This window comes from Lepisosteus oculatus, chromosome 2, assembly GCF_040954835.1.
Source record: "Lepisosteus oculatus isolate fLepOcu1 chromosome 2, fLepOcu1.hap2, whole genome shotgun sequence".
In the NCBI taxonomy this organism is placed as follows: domain Eukaryota; kingdom Metazoa; phylum Chordata; class Actinopteri; order Semionotiformes; family Lepisosteidae; genus Lepisosteus; species Lepisosteus oculatus.
The window spans coordinates 49,811,326-49,833,767 of record NC_090697.1 but is presented as its reverse complement, the minus strand read 5'-3'; the positions used below and the strand labels follow the sequence as shown (position 1 = coordinate 49,833,767).

At 39.0% G+C, this 22,442-nt stretch overlaps 1 protein-coding gene across 1 annotated transcript in view; it reads left to right on the top strand.

Annotated features, from left to right (window-relative positions):
- Window positions 1-11,264: 11,264 nt before the first annotated feature.
- The window catches only part of sgk1 (serum/glucocorticoid regulated kinase 1), a 59,942-nt gene continuing 48,764 nt past the window's right edge, over window positions 11,265-22,442 (top strand). Inside the window, exon 1 of the mRNA XM_015349054.2 lies at window positions 11,265-11,431. Within this exon, the coding sequence (XP_015204540.1) occupies window positions 11,357-11,431 (75 nt within the window). The 5' untranslated portion in view covers window positions 11,265-11,356. The remainder of the gene's footprint in view (window positions 11,432-22,442) is intronic.

Sequence of the window (22,442 nt, the reverse complement as noted above, 5' to 3'; positions counted from 1 at the left end):
CTAATAAATATCTCAACCAGCCTCTTGTTTTGAAAAGTTACAGAGAGTCAGTTAAAAAACATAGCTGGGTAGCTTGTTTTTAAAATTGAATATTGTTGCATTTAATTTCCACTTCAGCCTTCGGGTCCTTGTTCCAATGATGAGCCTGACTTTGTCAGTGCCTTTCAGGAGTTTGAATACCTTAATCAAATTCTCTGTAATCTTGTCTGTTCGAGACTAAATTGATTTAGGTCCTTTTTCCTGACTTTACGTGACATACATTTTAGTACATATTTTGGATCCTCATGTTATTCAGTTCTTTACAGGATGCCACAGTCCATTTTGTAACACGATGACCAAAACTGAACAAAAAATTCAGAATACAATATTAGACATACTGTACAGTATGCCTAATCAATGTGTCAAACTATTGGTTCACTTTAATTTTACAATTGATCTATGCTGTATGCACAAGCATTTATGTTAGGTTAGTTCTCAAATTATTTAAAACCATTGTTACACATTGTTGCATGTTGTACATTCCTGCTTTTGGCAATTAATACATTAAACCTGACTTTTGAGAATTCCTCAGTTGCTAAACTTTTAATGTAAGTTGGATGTTTGTGCTTTTAATTCAGAAACTGAAAATATATTTATTGGGTAAAAAGTCACAGTATGTTGTTTAAAAGCAAATATACTGTTCAGATAAATTATAGATGGTTTTCGGCAGTTTTGCCCATATTTGTATTTTAAATATTTTGTGCAAGCAAAAGAAAATTAAGTAGATCCCATATGAGCAACTGTGGTGTTGCTCCCCTATAGAATGAGAATTAAATCATGATTCCAAGAAGCCTGAAAGCCTTCACTTCTTTATATCTTAAACTGACTTTTCTCCTGTTCAGGCTATGAACACTCTTCCACCCCACCCTCCAGCTATTTCCAGGCTGACTCTTCAGTGGAATAAGTAAAGGTTTATTCCATGCTGAAAAGAGAAGAAAGAAAACACAACGTTTTGGCTGTGGAGCCTTCTTCAGGTGGCTCCATGGCCGAAATGCTGTGTTTTCTTTCTTCTCTTTTCAGGATAGAATAAAACTATTACTTGTTCCTTTGCAGCCTACGCATGCTGACATAGCTACCCACCTGACTCTTATGTGGCTACTTGCATAGTCAGCTTCTCTCTAGCTGTCTCACTCCCACCATTAACCCGGCTTCATCTCCGAGCAGCCCCATTTGTCTGGGATTTTAGAGCTTGTCACAGACTGCCTTCATTCTGCCCTGCTGCTGGGGAAGCCTCCACTCAGAGCAGTTCTTCCCAGTGCTCACCACAACATGCCTTCACTCTCACTTGGCACCAAGATCTTTTTTAGGGCTACCTCGGCCATCCACCTACCCCCCCTTAGGGCGCCCTTAGATCCTCTCCGGGATCCCATTTTGGACCTGGTCTCAGCACCGAGTTCAGACTCGTGCAAAGACTCTACGGACCGCTGGCCTGGTTTCAGGTGGAGCCCCCCAGTTGTGCGCCCTAGGTGGCCCCCAAGTGTTTGCATTTCCTGCAGTATGAAATTGGTGCACCTTCCTTAGACCACTCCAGCGTGAGTGTCCCACCTCCCCTCTTTGCTGGACGTCTCCACCTTCCATTGTGCCTGGCGCTCAGCGCAATCCTGGATCTGGTACTGTAGCTCTTCACTTTATTTTCCTTTTCACTCTTTTCCTTCTCTTTTCACTCCTGAGCCACCTACCAGTTTCCCAGCGGAGCCCTTCTTCTTCCTGGGTTCCAGTTCTCATTTCTGTCAAAGAGCTCTCCCCTTTGCTGTGCTGTCCAGAGGCTTTCAGTAGCTGAGAGGGGACCAGTGGATGGGTCAGAAGCAGGGACCTGTTTTCAGCAGATGTCTCTGGGCCTGCTCCAAATCGCACCTGGAATTTGGTTCTATCCCTATCTAGGCACTTCCTTGGAGAGTTGCCTTCCAGGAGTCCATGCTGATGATGCACACCTGGCCTGGTCCTTCAAGAGACCCCCCCGAGGGCGTGTGTGCACCCTGAATCTAGATAGATACTTTATTGATCCCGTGAGGGAAATTGCAGTGCAACAGCAGCTTAACACACACAACACAGCCACAGTGTAATGAATTATATAATAATAGTACAATACATACAATACAATACAAGAGTTACTCACAGTCCGAACACAAGAACAAACTAGAACAGAACAGTACACAGAAAAATCATATCACACATATGAATATAAATATAGATGAAAATATAGATATAAATATAAATGTATTGCACAGGTCCCTGGCATATATGTATTGCACAAAAAATGGTTGTAAACGGGAACAAGAAAAAGAAAGAGAACAGATGTAGCAGTAGATGTGTAGATACGTTTAGTCCAGAAACGGGTCACTGTCGATGTTGCCTCTGCCAAGACGCAAGGTGGATGCGTTGTACAGTCTTATGACAGAAGGCAAGAATGACCTCCTGTAGCGCTCCCTGTCACACCGTGGATGAATCAGTCTATTGCTGATCGTGCTTTTCATTCCTGCAAGCCTGTCATAGAGGGGATGGGAGAAGTTGTCCATGATGGCCTCTACTTTGGACATCATTCTCCTCTCAGCCACTACCTCCAAGGGGTCCAGGTCAGACCCAATGACAGAGCTTGCTCTCCTGATGAGCTTGTTCAGCCTTTTAGAATCCACTGCTCTAATCTCAGAGCCCCAGCACACCACTGCGTAGAAAATGGCACTCACTACCACCGACTGATAGAACATGTGTAGCATCAATTCCTGGAGACCTCCTACTGGACCGCTACAACCAGAGTTGCGTATCCCGGCCTGTAACAGAAGCCTCCTGGATGAAGCTCAGCCTTGGACATTGGTGGTTCATCCCTCATCTTCCTGTGCTTCAGTCTGCCAGTCGAGATCCTTGCACCCTGGGTGATTCCAGCGGGCTGTCCTCCTGGTCTGTCCTGTCCGTTCCATGGGAGTCTGGCGGTAGGAATCCACTCCAAGGCCAATGAGAAAGACAACCTGGCAGCCAAACCGTCCTGTTTCCAGTTGGCAGACTTTGGTAGAAAGCTTCGCTTAAGGATGGCACTGAGCTATGCCAGCCTCCTTTCTCCACCCATGGTACCGTGACATGACCTCTTTTGGGACTGTCATGCCCTAGCCTTTTTATTTGCTGTCAGGCCGGGTGTATCCAAGCTCCGCAGGCCCATACTTAATTATGTAATTATCACCTTAATTCCTCATCAAATTCCCTCAGTTGATCTGGAGCACTTGGTTTTCCAAAAGTCAAGTCCCTTTGGGCAATTCCGTCACTGTCCTGCCCCTTGCACTTGGATTCTGACAAATCACAACCATGTCTGTGCCTAGTGTACAGCTGTGGCATAACACCTCAAACATACATGAGAAAACGCAATATGAGTTCCAAAATGTTCTCTCAGCATTTCTTGGTCTCTCGTTATATCATGTTGAATAAGCATTTTTAATTGGTAAAAGTATTTTTGTGTTTCCTTTCCTAGTATTCATTCCTCTCCATTTTTGTTGTATGTTCAAAAGTAATTATTTAAGCATTCCAGACCCAACAACCTTGAACAAGCCTCAAATATTATTAATAAGCTTAGGATGCGTGTTGAGAAAGCAGAGTTTTTATTTCACACTTTAGTGTCTTTATATTTGTGGTCCCAGCAACTCAAGGTTAACTACACATTAACTGCCAATATAAAGTGATATAGTAGCAAATTCAATCCAAAGTAATTGGCTAATTGGCAAATGTTCCTTGTCATCAACTTTATTTCTTCCTCTTTATGTACGTATATACTGAGATAAAAGTCTTTTATAATACTTTTATTGTAAAAGTATTTCTGTTTATAGCAAAATACAGAAGGCAGGTTTAACTGAAATCAAATGGCCAAACATTTTAGCATACTATTACCATAGAATTGGGTTGCACCATGGTGCAGTGGTTAGCATTGTTGCCTCATACTACTTAGGCCCTGGATTCAATTCCTAAGGTGCTAGCTGTATAGAATTTATATGTCCTCCCCGTGTTTGTGTGATTTCCTTCCAATGCCAAAATACATGCTGGTAGGTTAAATGGCTTCTGGAAAAATTGGCCCAGGTGTGAGTGTGTTTGAGTCTGCTTGTGCCCTGAGAGGGACTGGAGTCCTATCCAGGGTGTTCCCTGCCGTGCACTTGTTGCTTGCTGGGAAAAACTTCCTCCCAAGACCCTTCACTGGAAAGGCGGTTTAGAAAATGGATTCTGTAGATGGATGGAGTTCTGTAAAATTGTGTTTCTGAATATAAATCGAAAAATGTAATAAAAAGAGCAAGACAAAGCAAAATGCAATGTCTAAGACATTGACTAAGAGTTTGGGTCCTTATGCATTTCCATCTGAGAAACGGAGTATAAAACAAGAGCTTGGTTAGAGTTTGTTCCCTAATTTTGCCCTCTACCACTTACCTGTGTATGAATAACACTCTCCTTGCTTACTCACTTGTGTGTTTGTTTTTATTCCCTCCCTCCCCACTATCCTTCATTAAGGGGGAAAGGGGTGTCCGACAGCCCCTTCCTTCCAGATCCTTACTAACTAATCTAGATCCATCTGATGGGCTCTCACTCTCCTCAGTCAAATGATCTACCCTGATAAAACTCACTTTGTGAATCATTACAGTTTGGCTAAACCACCAAATTAATCTTTTTGTATTAAGAGTCTTTTGGAAATATTAAAATATTTCATATCTTGTACTGTTATTCATTACCATTGCTGTTCTAAAACATCGCTTAAATTATACAATTCAGTATGTACTTTTTTCAGTCTATAACCCACAATACTCTTGCAAAATAAATATAATTTCAATTAAGCTATTCATGTTTCTTAACCTTTTCATGTAATGGAAGTAAACGCAAACCAGTTTTTTTTCCACATTCATCCCTCATTCACTAATGGCTATTTCTGAAGAGGCTTCTTTGTGAAAAAGCTCTCTGTTTTGCATTGGGTGACATATGCTGTTAAATAATAAACTAAAAAAATGTTAAGAGAAGGTCCGGTCCAGTCTTCTGCACATTCCCTTTCATGTGTTTAAGAGCTCCTGTTTACTAACACTTCAGTCTCTATTATGCAGAGCTTTCTTCCATATTGATCAAGCTCCTGCTTAAACCCAGTGCAAATGCTTAGTTGCTTAGTTAACACCTCTGTAATATCACTTCCACTTGCAATTATTGCGCAGCCCTCTTACATTAATTCATTATTATTTCTTTGTCAACCTATGTCTTTCTTTAGGAGTACCTAGAATAAGGAATTTAAGGAGAATTTAAAGAGTGCAATAATAGTATTATATATAAATTGTAGTCTGAATTGTAATATGCATTTCATAACCCTAATAAATATTTCCAATATCTTTTCTGCATTGTTCTTGAAACCCACTTTAATTCCTTTTTTGTTTTAATGGTCTGTGCACCTTTTACATGCTCTATAAAGTGTTCTCTTTCTTTGGGTTGCTCCATTAAACCATGTAAGCCACTGCAGTGAATTTTCTTTCCTTTTGTTGGAGATTAATTCTGTTGCCTCTAGTGGTACATTTGTAATGTACTTCTGAAGTGTGAACATAAAGGATCAAGTAATTCAGTATCAGTTTTACTCCCAATCAAAGATGTTTGCCACAACCAATTCCTAGTGGTTTTTAATTGATAATTATTAAGTGGTTTAATTAAATTATTAATTATTGATAAATATTAAGTTGCATGCATCACTAGACCTGATTTAGTATTTTCTGAGATCCTACAAACTTCATGACATCATTAAAGGTCTCTACTATTTAATTTCCTCCTTTCATAATCCCTATCCTGCTTCCACAGATTTCATTGTGTAGAATATTATTTCTATCGATGTCACAGTCAGGTGGTTTATAAAGTACTTCTGCATAAACCCTAGTTTTTTCTGAGTTTGAAAAATTTAAATGTAGTACCACAACATACAGTACACCACTACCTTTCCTGTCACGCCTTTCTTCTTGAACACTATATTGTTTACCTATTAATACTACATCCACATGGCTGTATATTTCACTTGTTCTTATAAAATCACATTTATATACTAACAAGGCACCTTTTGGTTTAAAAGTACTGTTTACAACTCATCTGAGGTGTCTTCATTTACAATTTTAATAATTTCTCTTTCACTTCCTGTGTTCATTGTTCTTGTATGCTTTTCCCCATATGATTCTCATTCCCCTTACAGTAGAACTTTTTTTAATGAAGCAAATCACCACAACATTAAAATGATATGTACAGATTTTTTCATTTAATACGTTTGCCTAAATGATGTAATTTCCAAACAGCAGGGCCAACATGTACAGTACCAGTTCTGTATTATTGTGACTGAAGTAAAAGAAATGTGTTTAGCTTCACACAAGCTTAACATGAATCACTGCAGTCACTAGCTGGTGTTTGTTGCTGACCTGGAGATAAGTGGGTTGAATCTTACAGATTTCTTTGACATCACACAACACTCAATTTAATGGATTCTTCCTGTTTATTTCCTTTTGTACTATGTTAAAAAACTACCCTACAACCTACTGAAAAGTCAATCCCATTCTTGCCATATTTTGTGTCACAAAGCGTTAATCAGGACCCTATGCAGACGATAGGGAGTGAAACAAACAAGTGGGAGAGAGGATCAGGAATGGGGCTGGTAGACAAATGGGGGGCGTATCGATGGTGCACTGGTGCTCAGGGGAGCGTGGTCCAGGCGAAAGTCCAAGGGGTGTCCAAAGGGAGATCCAGGGTGAGCAAAAGTCCAGAGCCGGGTGATCCATCCATGACAAAAGTTTAAAGCCAGAGCAGGATCCGGTGAAGGGTTGAGGAAATAAAATGGGGTAACAGGACCAGGTGCTCCGAGCCCCGGACCCAGCTAGTCAGGACGCCGTTGTGAAGCCTGTGCCGTCGGGCCACTCCTGGACCCGCTGGTGGGCGGGCTTCCGGGTGTCCGTCTTCCAAAGCTGAGCCTGGAATGATAGGATCGTCTGGCTTTTATAGGGAGGGGCAGGATAGGAGTCAGGTGCACGAAAATCAGGCAAAATGGCAAAGAGCCGGAGAGCCCTTAAGAGGAAGGACTTACGGTTGTGACATTTTGCCTACTCATTTTTAATATTCAACCTACTAATTTTTGTTTTGGGCTAGTAATACTAAAACAGACTATATATTAAACAAAGCTGGTATTTTTGGCTGGGACATTTTCAGTCAGGCAGCATGGTGGTTAGTGCTGTGACCTCACAGGTCTTGGGTTCTTGGGTTCTGGGTTCCTCTGTGAGGAATGCATGCTGTTAACATGGATTTTATCCCAGTTCTCCGGTTTATACTGTGTTTATACGCAGTGAGCGGGAGGTGACCAGCCCAGGATGCAGTGCTCCCCTGTGTCTGCTGGGTTAGGCTCCAACTCACACATTACTGAAAATGGACACATTAATGTTTACTGCAATTACAGCATGCTTAATATCCAGTATTTTCATTAGGGAAAACATTAGGGGTTTCTGTCTAAATAACAGCCTTTAGCTAATTTAGCTAAGTATACCAATTAAGCAGTTTTTGGGGGTTTTGTATCACTTCTTTCCATTACCTACCAAGCATTTGACATTAACTTGGCTGTGTTATGCAGAAGCAGTTCTTCATGGGAAATTAGGTTTAGCACCAATTGACTGTTCTTCAAATAAATAAGGAAAACTTATAATTATTCATAATTACAGAAGGCAAACAGCTACATTTCAGTTACATTATTGAAAAGATTTTGCAAAGGTTTTTTTCTCATAAAAAATAGGGCGGGGGTGCAGTGGCTCTATGGCTAAGGCTCTGCGCCTGTGGCTGGAGAGTTGCAGGTTCGTATCCCGCAGTCGGCAGAGGAATCCTATTCCGTTGGGCCCCTGAGCAAGGCCCTTAACCCCAACTGCTCCAGGAGTGCAGTATAAATGGCTGACCCTGCGCTCTGACCCCAAGCTTCTCTCCCTGTCTGTGTATCTGTGTGTCTCATGGAGAGACAGTTGGGGTATTCGAAAAGACAAATTCCTAATACAAGAAATTGTATATGGCCAAATAAATTATCTCTTAAGGTTTCAGTGATTCTGAGAGTGGGGCCAGACTAACCCCCCTGCTTTCATACACCTGATTCTAGTGCAACCTAATGAAGTAGTGGTTGCATGTTTGGCTGTCTGTTTTATGTTTTTTTTAATTTGACACAAAAATATTTATTGCGTCTTCAGCCTATTTAAGTTTCTAAAATAACCTCTACAGAGTAGAAACTGCTTGCCATAGTAACATATAGACCTAACAATGTTAATAGTGCTTTATGTGTGAAGAGATGGGGTGTAACACTGATCTCTACGTCTTTTGCTGTTCCTCTGTGGAATGCTTTAAGAGGCTTCAAGGCATAACCATTGCTTTAGCAATGCATTAAAGTATTTATTAGCTCTCAATCACAGAACATAATTCCAGTGGGATAGCTCTATCAGAGAGATCCCCTAAAGAGATATATTCTACAGAATATATAGTATGCATGATTAACCGATGTACATGAGCAAAAGACAGACTGCAGGGTAAAATATTTTTAATGTTGCTATAAAGTAAAATTATAGATCAAAATGATTGAGATCGTATATTGCTATTATAAAATTATTGTGGATCAAATTTTAAAAAATGAAAATGAAGCTTCAGGGACTACTTCTCACTTAAACACGCATATAAAAAAGGAAATGAATGTTGTGCAGTGCACTTGGATGGCAGTTGATGGATCCCATGGTGAAATGATACAAAGTTGAGCATTAGAAACCCTGAAATCCTTGCTGCATGCAAATAGGCTTTTCTGTGTGCTTTTTTCTGGGGGTCGCATGGCTGTCACACCATGCTGTGTAGTTATATTCAGAGTGGCAGAAAAGAATGGAGCTACGCGCAACATGGATACGACCTTTGAACACTTTACAGGCATCGGTGTCATGGGCCAGTAGTTATGAGCTGCTTTTAATTTTCACTGGTTTCCATAAAGCACAGCTGGACCGATTTCAGACATGGTGTGAAGACTCATGTCTCAGAGGAGTATGGTCTGGTAAAAAAAAAATTAAGGTCACATTCTTCCTGAAATATTGAGCAACATAAGAAACTAACTATCAGAATAGGCATAGTGTAAAATCTTTTTGTCGAGCTTGTGGCTTTTCTTTGATTTTTATTTCAGTTACTGCATCATCTTTGTTTTTGGTTTTATTTTTTAAGTTGGTTACCTGTGCTTTTATTACCTTTTTCCATATTACTATGGTTTAGGGTGTGTGGGGAGGTTCAAGGGTCAGCAATTTATGGGATTTATAACTTGCAAACTTTAGTTGTTTATCTTGATGTAATGTTCCCCGTTAAAAACATCAATGAAAACATGAACCAAAATGTTTAGTCTGCATCTTTTGGTTAATCAAATCTCCAGGTTCCCAGGCACAGTTTCTGTCTGGGATGACTGTGAGGAGGCTAGACATGATCTCCATGGTCAAGGTAGTGGGTTCAAGGGTAGTTAATATTTGATACTTAATACTTGTTCCCAGTTCTACCATTGGGAGAATAGAGTAATAGAACCAAATAAGCTTCATGGCTCTGTTCTCAATTATGATATCTTGTAATCTTATTATTTCTAATGTTTACAATGTTTATTTTATTCATTTCTGATATTTTGTAGTGTTGACAGTTCACACTGAAGTCAATAGGAGCAGTGAAGGTGAAGTCTATGAAAATTGTCATCTCATTCAAACCTGCCAATCTCTTATTTTTTCTGCTCCTTGGGCGGTTTGTTTAACACAGCTCTGTACATTGTAGCATGTATTTTACATTTCAATACTTTATTTTAGGAATGAATGAATGAATGAAAATTTCACAATTTAATTTTTATAACATTTTATAATATTTTGGTATTTATCTTCCCACGTGATCAAATCCGATTATATGAAACATTGAGTTATGCTTGCCTTCGATTTTAATTCCATCTTATAGTATAGATTTTAGTTAAGATTTTAGATCCACTAACAGTGATTTGACATAGCAATTTACCAAGACAACCTTTCTGTGCAGCTGCTTCAAACCCCAAAGAGGGAACCCAGAGAAGTTCATAAGAAGAATATCCATAAGTAGATTATTCATTCATATTCTTCAGTTTTCTTATGTTCTTAATGTTTTCATAAAGCAAGTAGCTTTTGTGTTTGCTGGTTCTGTAATTTCATTTTTCTTTTGGGTTTAGCCAAATCACAATTAACTGATGATTTCTTTAGTGTACTGATAAGCATATCTGCCACACTGGAGCTTTAAGAAGAATTGGATAGGTTAAAAAACAGTTGTTAACATGGATTTTAATTGTTTAATATGAAAGTGAAAGTTCTGGAAAAAAAGGTGTTTTTGCAGTGTAAAGAAGAAGGTAGTCAGATATAGATCACTACAATGGCAGATGTTGCTGTGTTTTTTTTTCTTAAATCTCTGATTCATCCTCATAAGGTTGTAAGGTTAGCCTTTAAAGATTTTATTATCACTGATGTGTACCCAGCTTTTCGGTGACTGAAAATCTGAAAAGTAAAAAGAAAAGGTTTTATTGCAGTGGCGGTTTAAACTAAAGAATTCCCTGTTATAAAAAATATTAATATCAGGCTGCCTTAAACACTCTCACATAAATGCTGCAAAGAATTCCTTTGTCTTGCTAATAGATTTTCTTCAGGCAAGGGTATGTACACGTAATATGGCTTTTTCTCTACGAACAGCACAGTGCATACGCTGTGTTTGAGAAGTCCAGTCAGGCAAATTTCCCAAATTATCCATCACTGGTGACAGCATGGGTTATGCTCTTATTGTCATTTTATTCTAAGCTTAGTCTCCCTTTGCAGCCTAATTGAAATGCTCATGAGAGGGCAGCAAGCCGAGCATCAGTTGTGTAGATAATCCAACTGCAAGGGGTGGTGGTGGGGGGGGGGGTGATGAAAGAGACAGCAAGCGTCATACAGCAGAGCTTTCATTGATAAACTGGTAGTATCTGCAGAGCACTTACCATCACGGCTTTGCTACTACTGTACACACTCCGCAGCTAAGCTAAGGGCTGCAGCCAGTCACATTCAGTGAGATTACCTCCCAGACCGGCTGTCCTCATCTCTGAGGTACCGCTGAAGAGGCTTAGGTATCACCTGAGTGATAAACGGGTGTCAAAGGGAATAATCTGCCCAAAGGGATTGAATGTGATTCAGTGCATCTCATTCCTTCTCTATAAATTATTAGGAGACAACAGCGTGCAGAGCGCTTCCCCAGCAACATAGAGCATTCTGACAAAGCAGCTGCAACACTGGGATCCACAGAACATAACAGCTCTCCAGCCAGGGCGATGAAAATGGTCAACAGTGACAAGAATGGATTTTCGTTTAAGAAATGCTCAGCTTTCCAGTTCATGAAGAAGAAGGTCAGTACCGCTGTTGCTTGTCGCCACACGTTGAACTGCGTGCCCTAGCATTTTGCTGTAATTAGTTACAGGGGAGGAATCGGATTTAGCTCCGCTTTCATTGAAAGACTTTTAAGCATCTGTCCATCTCAAATGCAGTTCGCCGGCTCTTTATGCGCGAGTAGTGAATGCATCACCAGTTTTTTTCATTCAGAAAAGTGGCTTTGTGAGATAGGTTGAGGGACTTCTCAGATTCCTGGACTATGAAATAGCCCTTTTATTTCACACAATAAGCCTTCAGTACTAGCATTGAAACTGTATATGGTAACTTCTACAGTGAATTGAAAATGTGTGTAGGTCACTCTGTCCCAGGCTTGTTTACTATTGTAAGAAGGTTGTTGTCTTTGTGTAGTGTATGTTTATTATAAATCCTTAGCTACAAGTAAAAATCACAAGTTTACAGAGACACAATAAAAAACTGGGGACTAAGGTCTAAGATTCATATTGTACCTTTTTAAATCTATTTCTCTTTTTCATTTGTTTTACCAATATATTTAATTACTGAACAGTCAGCATTACATTCAGGGCAACAATCAAATCAAATCAAAGTTTATTTATCAAATGCACAACAATAAGGTGTGCAGCAGTAGTTGCTGGCAATGAAATGTCTTTCCCACACAGTTAACTTACTGGTACCTGCGAATTCTGTAAAAAAAAATAACTCAAAAACCAAAGAGATAAGTCATAAGCAGAATTTGCTTATGACTTACAATTTACATTTTGTGACTTCTTAAATTGAAATGATTCTGTATTTTTTAAAGATGCAAGTATCATACAACATGCTTAATCATGTCAGAGATTCAAGTCCTTGTTTTCAGCCTGGTGAATGCATGATGAATGCTCTGCCTTCCATATTATTATTGTAATCAATAATGTTGAAAACATTAGGACAGACATGTCATAAATTAAATGAAATATCACATTTGTGAGGACGGTTCAAATGCCAAACAATACAAACTCATGCAGAGATAGCAAAACAGTGCAAACGCTTCTTCAAGTTGTTTCCGGACAAATGTAAAATTCCATGATGGATTTTCTTCTGTTTTGGAGAGAGATAATACTGTTGTAGGAGGATGGGTTTTAGAAAACAGCCCACGTATTGAGGGAACATTCCCTGTTTGTTTGTTGTAAAATAGAAAATATGCTGAATTGCAGGGCTGTCAAAGCAGATTGTGAATAAACAGCAAAGTGAATGTTGGATTTTTCTTTTTTCTTGTGCTCATTGGCTTAAAAATGCCAAAGTCCTATGTGGAATGAATGAACGATTAACAGAAGTCAGCCAAGATGGAAGTTTAAATGAATGAACAAGCAAAACTTGCATGAATACAAAACACAACCAAAAACCTTTGACAGTGCCCGATTTGCAAAATTAAATCAATTTTGTAAAGGGTCCTTTTTCAAATTGGTAGTTATTATTTGTGGAACAAAAAAAAAATTACTTTTTATTACTAGAATTACCGTGCAGAAGTGAAACTAACTGTGAAGCATTGGCAGTTTATTTAAGGGGAATAGAGCAACAAATGAAGCATGATTTTTTTTTAAACCCCGCCGATTATCACCAGTTATTGACAGTAAAAATGTAGATTTTTTTTCTCCAGGTATTTTGAGTGTTTTCCGGAAAAGGTAGTCAAATGCTTATGAAATAAAAAGAAGAATCTTTGCTGAATTACTGTACCAATACATGGCAATAATTGATGTGTGAAGCTATGGATCCTTTATTAACAATCCATATGACAGTGAACTCAGTGTGGTCTTGTATGCTGTTAAGTTAGGGGATCATGTCACAAGCCAGATTGTGCTTAGAAACATATTTCTACTTTAAGATTTAGTTCAGTACCCCACATTCCCCAAATGACTCATAAGCAATTCCTCGACAACAAGACAAAGTATTTGCATTTACCGAAAGGAATGTATTACATGGAGAAAATGTCCACAGCAAGATGACATGCAGGTGATATGGGGACACCTTCACAGTGGAAACAAGATTGACAATAAACCAAATGCCTTTGTTCTTTGATGTTTATAACAGTCAACAGATAATTGTTTTGGGTTTATTTTCACCCCTTGTAATGTTTCATTTCAGTTTGAAAAGGTTATTAAAAATAGAATGGGTGTCAATAGGAAGTCCTCACAAAGACAGGAATGGCAGGGACACATACTATCATGATCCACGTCTGGCCTAGAAAAGGTACAGGAATGAATTAAAACGTAGATAGTAATGTGTCTTGCAGGGGAGAACCAAATGGTAATGATACTAGCAGAGAATCTTTCTCACATGCTTTTCATTTTCATCTGTCTGCAGTTCCAAAGTCTTGTTCTTTTTGGCTGTACTCGTTTTTCTTTTACCAAGATGCTGTTTTTTTTCTCTCTGCTGTCGACTGCATTTATTCACAGACACTTTGTGCGGCTGTTGATGCATGAAGCAGCCTGGGTCCACAGCTCAAATTTAAACCTGCAGCTTTTCTTAAAGAGAAAACATCTTATCCCCTAATGCTTCTTATGATTTCCACAAATGTGGTAAAACTTACAAGGAACTGTTTATTGTTTGGTGACACCAATGTCATCAAACATTCTTTTTATGAAAACAGTGCTCTCAGTCCAAAAATTAATTAATGCCTTTACATAAAACCTCCTATATGTCCCATAATAAAATATTTTACGTAACACAAAGTTCACATTAGATATGCAAGCAGCAAGAAGTGTGGTAACTTCCATAGATGATAAAGTGGAGTAAGCGCAATGCAGTCATTAAAAGCATCCTCGCCATATCTTATCTCACTTTTTCACTTCCATTAGTGAATAACATATTATGTTATATCATCTATTATTTTGTATTTGATTACTTGAAGAGTACATCATAGGGCAATGAAATGTATGGCACAGCTTTTATTAAATTTGTTAGAAAGTAATTTTCTCTATCTCCAGTCTTTAATTTATCATTTACTTCTTATTTTTTAAGTGATGCTATATCCATACATCCATTTTCTAACCACCATCTAATACAGGTCAAAGGGAAGCCAGATCATATCCCAGCAAGCAATTGGCGCAAGGCTGGATACACCCTGAATGAGATGAGATGAATACATTGCAGGGCACACACAGACATTAACACTGGCATACATAAACTCCAACTAGGGCCCAGTTTTCCCAGAAGTCAAATAACCTAGCAGTATGTCTTTGGACTGTGGGAGGAATCCACATGAGCACATAATAAGAAAGGGAGAACATAATAATAATACAGATTTGTAATGGCCCAGCTCCAGGATCAAACTCAAGGCTCCAGTGTTGTGAGGCAGAAAAACTAGCCATGCTCTAACGGGTGTTGAATTATTCTAATTAGAGAGGGTTTAAAATGATTTTTTTTTTCATTAAGCAAAATGTATTTATAATATTTATCTCATGAGTGGTAATTCTCAACATGAGTTCACTGAACTGCTAAGAAAAGGTTGGTTTTGACAGGTTGGTAAAAGTCAGGCTAGATAGAGATTAAATGTTTTTTGGCTTAATTTTGATTATTTAATCATTCCCCACTCATACACTTGTGTGACCTTGACAACTGCATAAGGGCTTAACAACCTCGTTAATGAGCAGGTAGTTTGGTTTTAGGTGATGAAGTGGTTTAAATTGTTGATGTTCAAATTTGAAAAATCAAATTAGTTCAGCAAGAAACAAAAACACAGATTGGAACCATTGAGAGAACAAGGTTTTCATGATATTGGTATGTTGGAGTAACACTTAAGCTGGACTTGCCAGCTGTGGAGCAAAACCCTCTTTAACGATGAATCAAGATTTTGAGTAGATGATCCCTGACTGACATCAGTGAGTGTGGAGAAAGATATATAGATGTTTTTGTGTACAACAGACTCGGATGTTGTGGACTTCAAAGACTAATGATCTGGCCAGGAGTGAAGGCTTGTCCTCATGTTAATTGTGTACTATAGCAGCAGCTTTAATGCAAAATGAGTGTGTGACAATTTATGCAGTAGCTTCTTTGCTCTTCAGTCTTGTTGAACATTTGTGAGGAGAGATTGGATGTCATGGGGTAGTTTGGGCTCAGAGACCAACGAACATACTGTATCATCATAGTAACAAATTTGTGGATTTGTTGAAACTAAAATCTATGTTTCTTTGATGTTTAGCATTTTCAGATAAATCCAATCCTGACATATAGGATGTTCATTAATATTTATTTATGATGCACATACTACATGCACAGTCCATTATAAAATTTGAGTAATTAGGTGTCTTTCTGTTCTCATTTTACAAGATGTTTTTTAATTTTATAATAAGAGACTTTTTGTCTAAAGTTTTAGTTACGATTATCAAATTTGTATAAATACAATACCATTTAAGATATAAAGCAAATTTATTAGATTTTTCAAACAATTATTTTTTATTCTTTCAAGAGAAGATATTTTGTATGTTGATATTCCAAAATTGACTTTAATTTAAACTACATTTGTGCCATTACATTCACATTGATTTGCTTTGTTTCCTTTTACAATATGTCCAACATATTAGGAGTGTCAGTGGTCTGAGCAGGTATCTCAGTTGCAATAATATATGGTCTAGCTATCATTAAGACAATAATTATACAGTTACAATGTTCAGTTCTGTAGTGAATTGTAATGATTTACGAGACTTTTGATTGTTTTCTATAAAGGTTAATATTGTTTTTCAAAAGTCAATATATATATACAGTATATAGAATAGCATTACTAGATATAGTAAAATATATATTTTATTTTTTTAATTTACCTTTTATTACATACAGTACATATTTTACTTTTGCATCTATCTAAAATGCAGCCTTTTAATTTTTTACTTGTGTCAAAATGTGCATGTCAAATAATATTTTTCTAAAAGCATGTTAAATGATTTTGTAGTGTATTCCAATATAATATAAGAAACAATGTCACAAATGAATATCACCTGTGCTTCCAAAAATGAATTAATTTGTACCAAAGAACCTTTGTATGCTTGGAAGATGGGCTGTCGCACTGTAGCCCTTTCAGAAATGTTTGAACATTAGTCCTACTCCTAGTTAAAGCCTAAGATTGAAGGGACACATAATGTGGTACAGGCTTGGGAAGAAATGTTTGCTACTGAGTTTTGTGCAGAAGCAATGTGTGAACTCAGGCTGATCAATTTTAATCACACTGCAATGATTGTATGCCTCAGTGAAAGAGAGTGGGAATGCTCTGGCCTTGTGGCTGTCAGTAGCATCTCCAGGGAAACTTCTGTCTAACCAGTTACCAACTGACAGGAAGCACCCATGAGTGACTGGACTTATCTAACTCCCTCCCTGGCTAAAAACACACTTGATTTCAATTATATTCTCATTTAATTGCTGAAATCTGCTGACAGAAATGACATATTTAGTAGGATCACTCCAGCAGCTGAGCAACAGCTAAGACTGTAAGCATGACTGGGCATCACAGAAGCTCCGTGAACCTAATTATAGGCATAAATGACTCAGAGCTGCTGGTATCTGATGCAAATACCAGGCTAATGGTAATGTCATTTCTATAGCACAATAATGCTCATACTTACATGGAGAGGATTCTTCAAGCCATTCAGCTTTCATCTGAAATCTGTGTTATGCATCTCCCCTTGGTATTACAAGATACTGCGGTGCAAGCTGTACAGTTTCGTATGTCAACACAGACTGCACACTTGTAGTCCACATATACAAAGCCTCAGCCAGTCACAGCCATGTGTGTTTGAGCTAGTGAGCTGGTATTGATCACTTACTGTACATACACCTAACTGGCTTGGATAAAGCGTATGACATAGGCTGCTACATTACTTATTTTGCCCTTTCTTGATAGAATCCTGTTCACAAATGCTGCTATAGTGTCAGAACCAAAACGTTATTTATTTTAATGTAATGTAATCATCTATGTAAAGCTTGAATCTAAGGTTTTATTTCTAAAACATTTTGGTATATACATTATGCTGTATATACTTGAAATATATTGTGCATAGGAAGTATAGCAGCAATGCAAGGCATAAATGGATGCATAAAAGAAATGAAACTCTCAGGTTTAATGGATTTAATCAAATATTTTAAATATTGAAATTGAACAAAATCACAATTCACAGAAAATGCTAAATCAAAGAATCGTGATGGGTGTTCAGCATGAAACCTGACACTGATAAAATTAAAACATTGTGAAATTATCAGGTACAAACCTTCTGAGCATGAGCACAATTCTGGTTTTGTTGCAAAGCCTCAGGGCAGATGCAGTGGGACAGTTTGTCACTTTGCCCGTGTTCATGGTCGCCTCCATGACCATGTTGATGGCATTGGTGAGCTGTTCCTTCAGATCTTATGATAGACTCAGATCAGGATTAAAAGCTGAACAAAGCAAGACCTAAATAGTTCTGAAGTCATGCCCTTGTAAATCTAGCACCGTGTGTCATCAGTGGTACTGCTGGAAAATTCAGTCTTTCCTAATGGCTTGAGGGAAGCTGAAATCTGTTTCCTCAAGGACTTCATCAATGTACTGCTGACTCGTAAGGTTACCTTCAATATGCACCAAAGACATTTTTGTCTAAAAGGACATTCTTCCTCATATTATCACATTTCCACCATTCCACCAGCTGTCCTCATAACTGAGCTGTAAAGTTAACACTCACCATGTCTCCACATGCATTGTTTTCTGTCGGTTATGTCAAGGGAAAAATAGGTATCACTGATGAATAAAACACTCCACCACTCTGTCTGCCACCATTTCTGATGTTCCCTATCTCACAGAACATAACACTTTTGTCTCTCAGCTGTCAACATTTTCCCCAAACAGCCACTGCATGTGCTGATTATTTTCATGCACATAGAAAGCTGTAGTCAGTTTTCTTATGTGTAGGTTATTTCTTCCACGAATGTTCCATTCTGTAGCCACTGCAGTCAGAAATTGATGACACAGAATGAGCAGATGGATGTGATGGTCTTGGACCTGTATAGTTATTTGTCCTGCCCCACTCAGAGACAGTTTCCTGGTTGCTCTGGACAGGTCTGCTGATTGTTAAAGCAAAACATCTCATTCTCAAAGCACCTTCTCCGAGAGACTGCCTGCCTTCAACCATGGTGATAGCAACCAGGCAAACTTCATTACTCGAGGTTGCAACAGCCCCTTGCGTCACCTTTCTTAGGCAGTGGGATGAATGCTGATCTCTTCCAATCCCAGATATTCTGGCAGATCGCTTTGATAACCACTGGTGGAACAGGCCTCAACATTTCTGCTGGGATGGAGTCAATACCAGGTGCCTTGTTGTTTGGTAACTGCTTCAGCGCCCATACGATTTCCTCATCCAGGATAGCTGGCTCCATTTCCACTGGGTCATCATGGGGTGGCTCAGGGTCGCTAGTGCTTGCATACAACTCTTCCGTGTATTCTCTCCATCTGCTTCTGATGCCTTGCTGGCCAGTCAGGACCTTCCCATTCTTGTCTTTGATTGCTCCTTTGCGGGCAGTGAAAGAAGTTCGAATTTTCTTGACCTGCGCAAAGAGATTTCTGGTGTGACCTTTTTGACAGTCCTCCTCCATTTGCTTGCATCGCTGATCCCAGTATGCTTCTTTGTCCTTCCTTGCTGCCTTCTGAAATTCCGCATTTAGCCTCCTAGCTTCGTCTCGGTCCCCAACGGCTTTGGCTGCTCTTCTTTGATTGGCGATGTTGATGGTTTCTGGCCACAGCCACTTGCTCCTTTTCTCTAATTTCTTGTATAGTATATGTTCCTGTGCTGTTTTGATAATCATGGATTGGAATTCCTGCCACAATTCGTCCGGCTGTTTGTCTTCATTGCCAAGCAGTTCGAATCTGTTCTTCACTGCGACTGTGTATGAAACAGGTACCTTGGAGACATCAAAATGCTTTGATGAAGCATTCTTTTTTATGTTGCAGAATTTCACCTTGATGGTGGCTACAAGCAGTTCGTGGTCAGAACCGCAGTCAGCACCAGGGAAAGTTTTGATGGCAAGGACTGAACTTTTCCAGCATTGACTGCAAATAGTGTAATCTATCTGATTGCGATGCTGTCCATTGGGGGCTGTCCAGGTGTACAGACGGCGTTTCGGTTGCATGAACCATGTATTTGAGACCCTGAGATGGTTTTCATGGCAGAATTGGACCAAACGATCACCAGCTTCATTCCTTTCTCCCAATCCACACCGGCCTATGATGTTCGCCTCTTCCTGACTGCCAACCTTCGCGTTGAAATCGCCCATGATATAAATGATATCCTTTTTGGGCACTTGTTCCAGTGCTTCCTCGATTTTGGCATAAAATTGTTCTCTTTCATCTTCTGGAGCATCTGTTGTTGGAGCATAGACTTGTAAAACCGTAACATTTAGCGGTTTTCCACGGATACGGATGTCCATTATGCGGTCGCTGATGGTGGTGTAGCTCTCGACTGCGTGGGCTATGTTCTTGTGTGCTATGAGCGCCACTCCGTTTCTTCTAAGTTCTTGATGCCCAGAATAATACACTGAAAAGTCATCCAATTTTAAGTGGCCATTATCTTTCCAGTGTAATTCACTAATACCAAGCAAATCTATGTTGAGTCTGATCATTTCTTGCTTGATGATGTCCAGTTTCCCTTGACTTATTCCGCGGACGTTCCATGTTGAGATCTTCTGCGTTTTTGTGCAGCGCAGATTCTGTCTTTCATCGCAGGCAGCATCAGCATCTGGGCTTCCCGAAGGCCATTTGCGTCATAAAATCCCAGATTACTCGCAAATGATCCTTGCTCTTCCCAAGTCGCTTTTTGGATACCTGCTGGCCTGGGGGGTCTACCATTGGGTACCATATTTGAAACATGTGAGAGATTTTCCATGAATTTTCATGACGATGGTTTTCTAGGGCAGGTCAGGTCTTTCCCCAACCCTCCCCATTTGTCCTGGCTTGGGACCGGCATACAGGAGTAACTCTGCATGGCTGGGTTATAGAAATCAACACTCCTTAAATTATTCTCTTTTGCAGTGTTGTAAACTTTTCTAATGATACCATAGACTGGGAGTCTTTGACATTTCAAAAACAATCTATGAATGGTTGAGATAATTAAAACAAGCTGTGAGCCCTGACAGTTTCTTTTTTTTAATCAACGATCCTGGGTCTTTTTTAATTTTCACAGCACAAAAAAAAAACTCTTTACAATTAAAATCATTTCTTCATTTCACTAATGAGAGTTTTAAATTGGTAGCTCATGTAGAATTGTTATGCCTAGGAATATTAAAGTGTACAGAAAGCCGGACACGGATTTGGTTCTGCCCCACTTCTTGAGAACCCGGCTTGGGCTGTGCATAAAGCTTAGAGCTTCCAGTCGTTCCATTCCTAGGCAATGTGTGTGCATCTTTTTTTCTTTCTATGACTTTCAAGATCTCGTATGCCTGCAGGTCTTTTGCAGTCACGATGAGTCACTGAAGACAGTTATGTGTCATCTATTTCGAGGACAAGTTTTGGTGAGCTGTTGCTAGGCCCTTCAAGAGCACTTGTCACGGAGAGCCGCACAGCCAAGCACTTCCTGTGGCTTCCATAGTATGTGCTTCCACATATTCCATAGGTTGTCTGGAAAATATTTGCAAAAAGAACAGGAAATGTTCTGCACTTTCTACTACTCCACAGTGTCCGTGTGTTCACAACCCAATGGTTAAACCACTTTCATTTGCATTCATACGTTCACAAACTTCGGTTCAGGAGAATCCCAAAACAACCGTGACCAGTCAGAAATGGCAAATACAGTGTCTTTTAATTTAGTATCTGGTAGGGAGGAGGGTAAATCCAAATCTAAGCTATGCTGTCCTTGAAACATCAAGAGAGTGTCTTAAGGTTTTAATTTAAATGCACAGACTCTTCAATCTATTGTCTGCCTTTAATATGATACTGATCCAAACTGTTCCCAATCTTTATCGATGGTACATATCATCATCAGCTCTTTACAAGAAGATGCCAGTGATGATAAACATCTTGTTTCCAGGGCTCATCAGTACAAATGCAGTCCATTTACTCCCCCTGTGCCTTCCCTATTTCACTCTTTTATAAGCCGTGAATACCAATTAGACCTGATGCTTTGTTGAGTGTCTCATAGCTGACTAAAGTCCTGTGTTGTATTAGAAAATTAGTTCTGGTGGTTTACCTCAGCAGCATAAGTATTTCAATTCAATTTATTTTTCTATAGCACCTTTCACAACAAGGTTCCCCCAAGGTGGTTAACAATGCAAGTGACCATACATGTTGGGAATACAAAACAGAAAAGACCAAAAGACAACTTTGAGAGGAACCAAAAATGTCTTAGTAAGAAGCAATAAAACCTCTAGGGGTCCAAGGTCAACTGGCTTCCAAACCCCTTTGGGCATGCTGACATTATTCAATTAAAAAAATTAAAAAATGAATGAGGGTATTAACCCATCCATTATGTCTTCTGTACGTCAGTACTCCATGCAGATCTCTTGTAGACCAGAAAAATCCTCCTAAACGATAAAGTATCGCAAATCCCATACATGTTACAGCATATGTATCATGTATAGCTGATACACTGCATGTATCAGTAATTCAGGTGGGTAGCTGCGTCAGCATGCGTAGGCTGCAAAGGAGCAAGTAATAGGTTTATTCCTGAAAAAAAGAAGAAAGAAAACACAAGATTTTGTTTTCTTTCTTCTTTTTTTCAGCATGGAATAAACCTATTACTTGTTCCTATGTATCAGTAATACACATTTTGGGAGACAAACACAAAATTCACTAGTTTAGTTATAGTTGAGTTTTACACACCAATAGTTAAACCACTTTTCATTTGCTTTTAAGGCATAATTATGTTACGCATGATTTTTTTTTTTAAATAAAGGGGCCTTGAAATGTAAATTACAGTTTCTCTTGCCATTTAGGAAACTTTGATATTGTTAAGAGAATTCTTCGGCAGGGTTTCCACGGTATGTGTGCCAACATAGTTCAGTTATTACAGCTGTAAACATTACAGT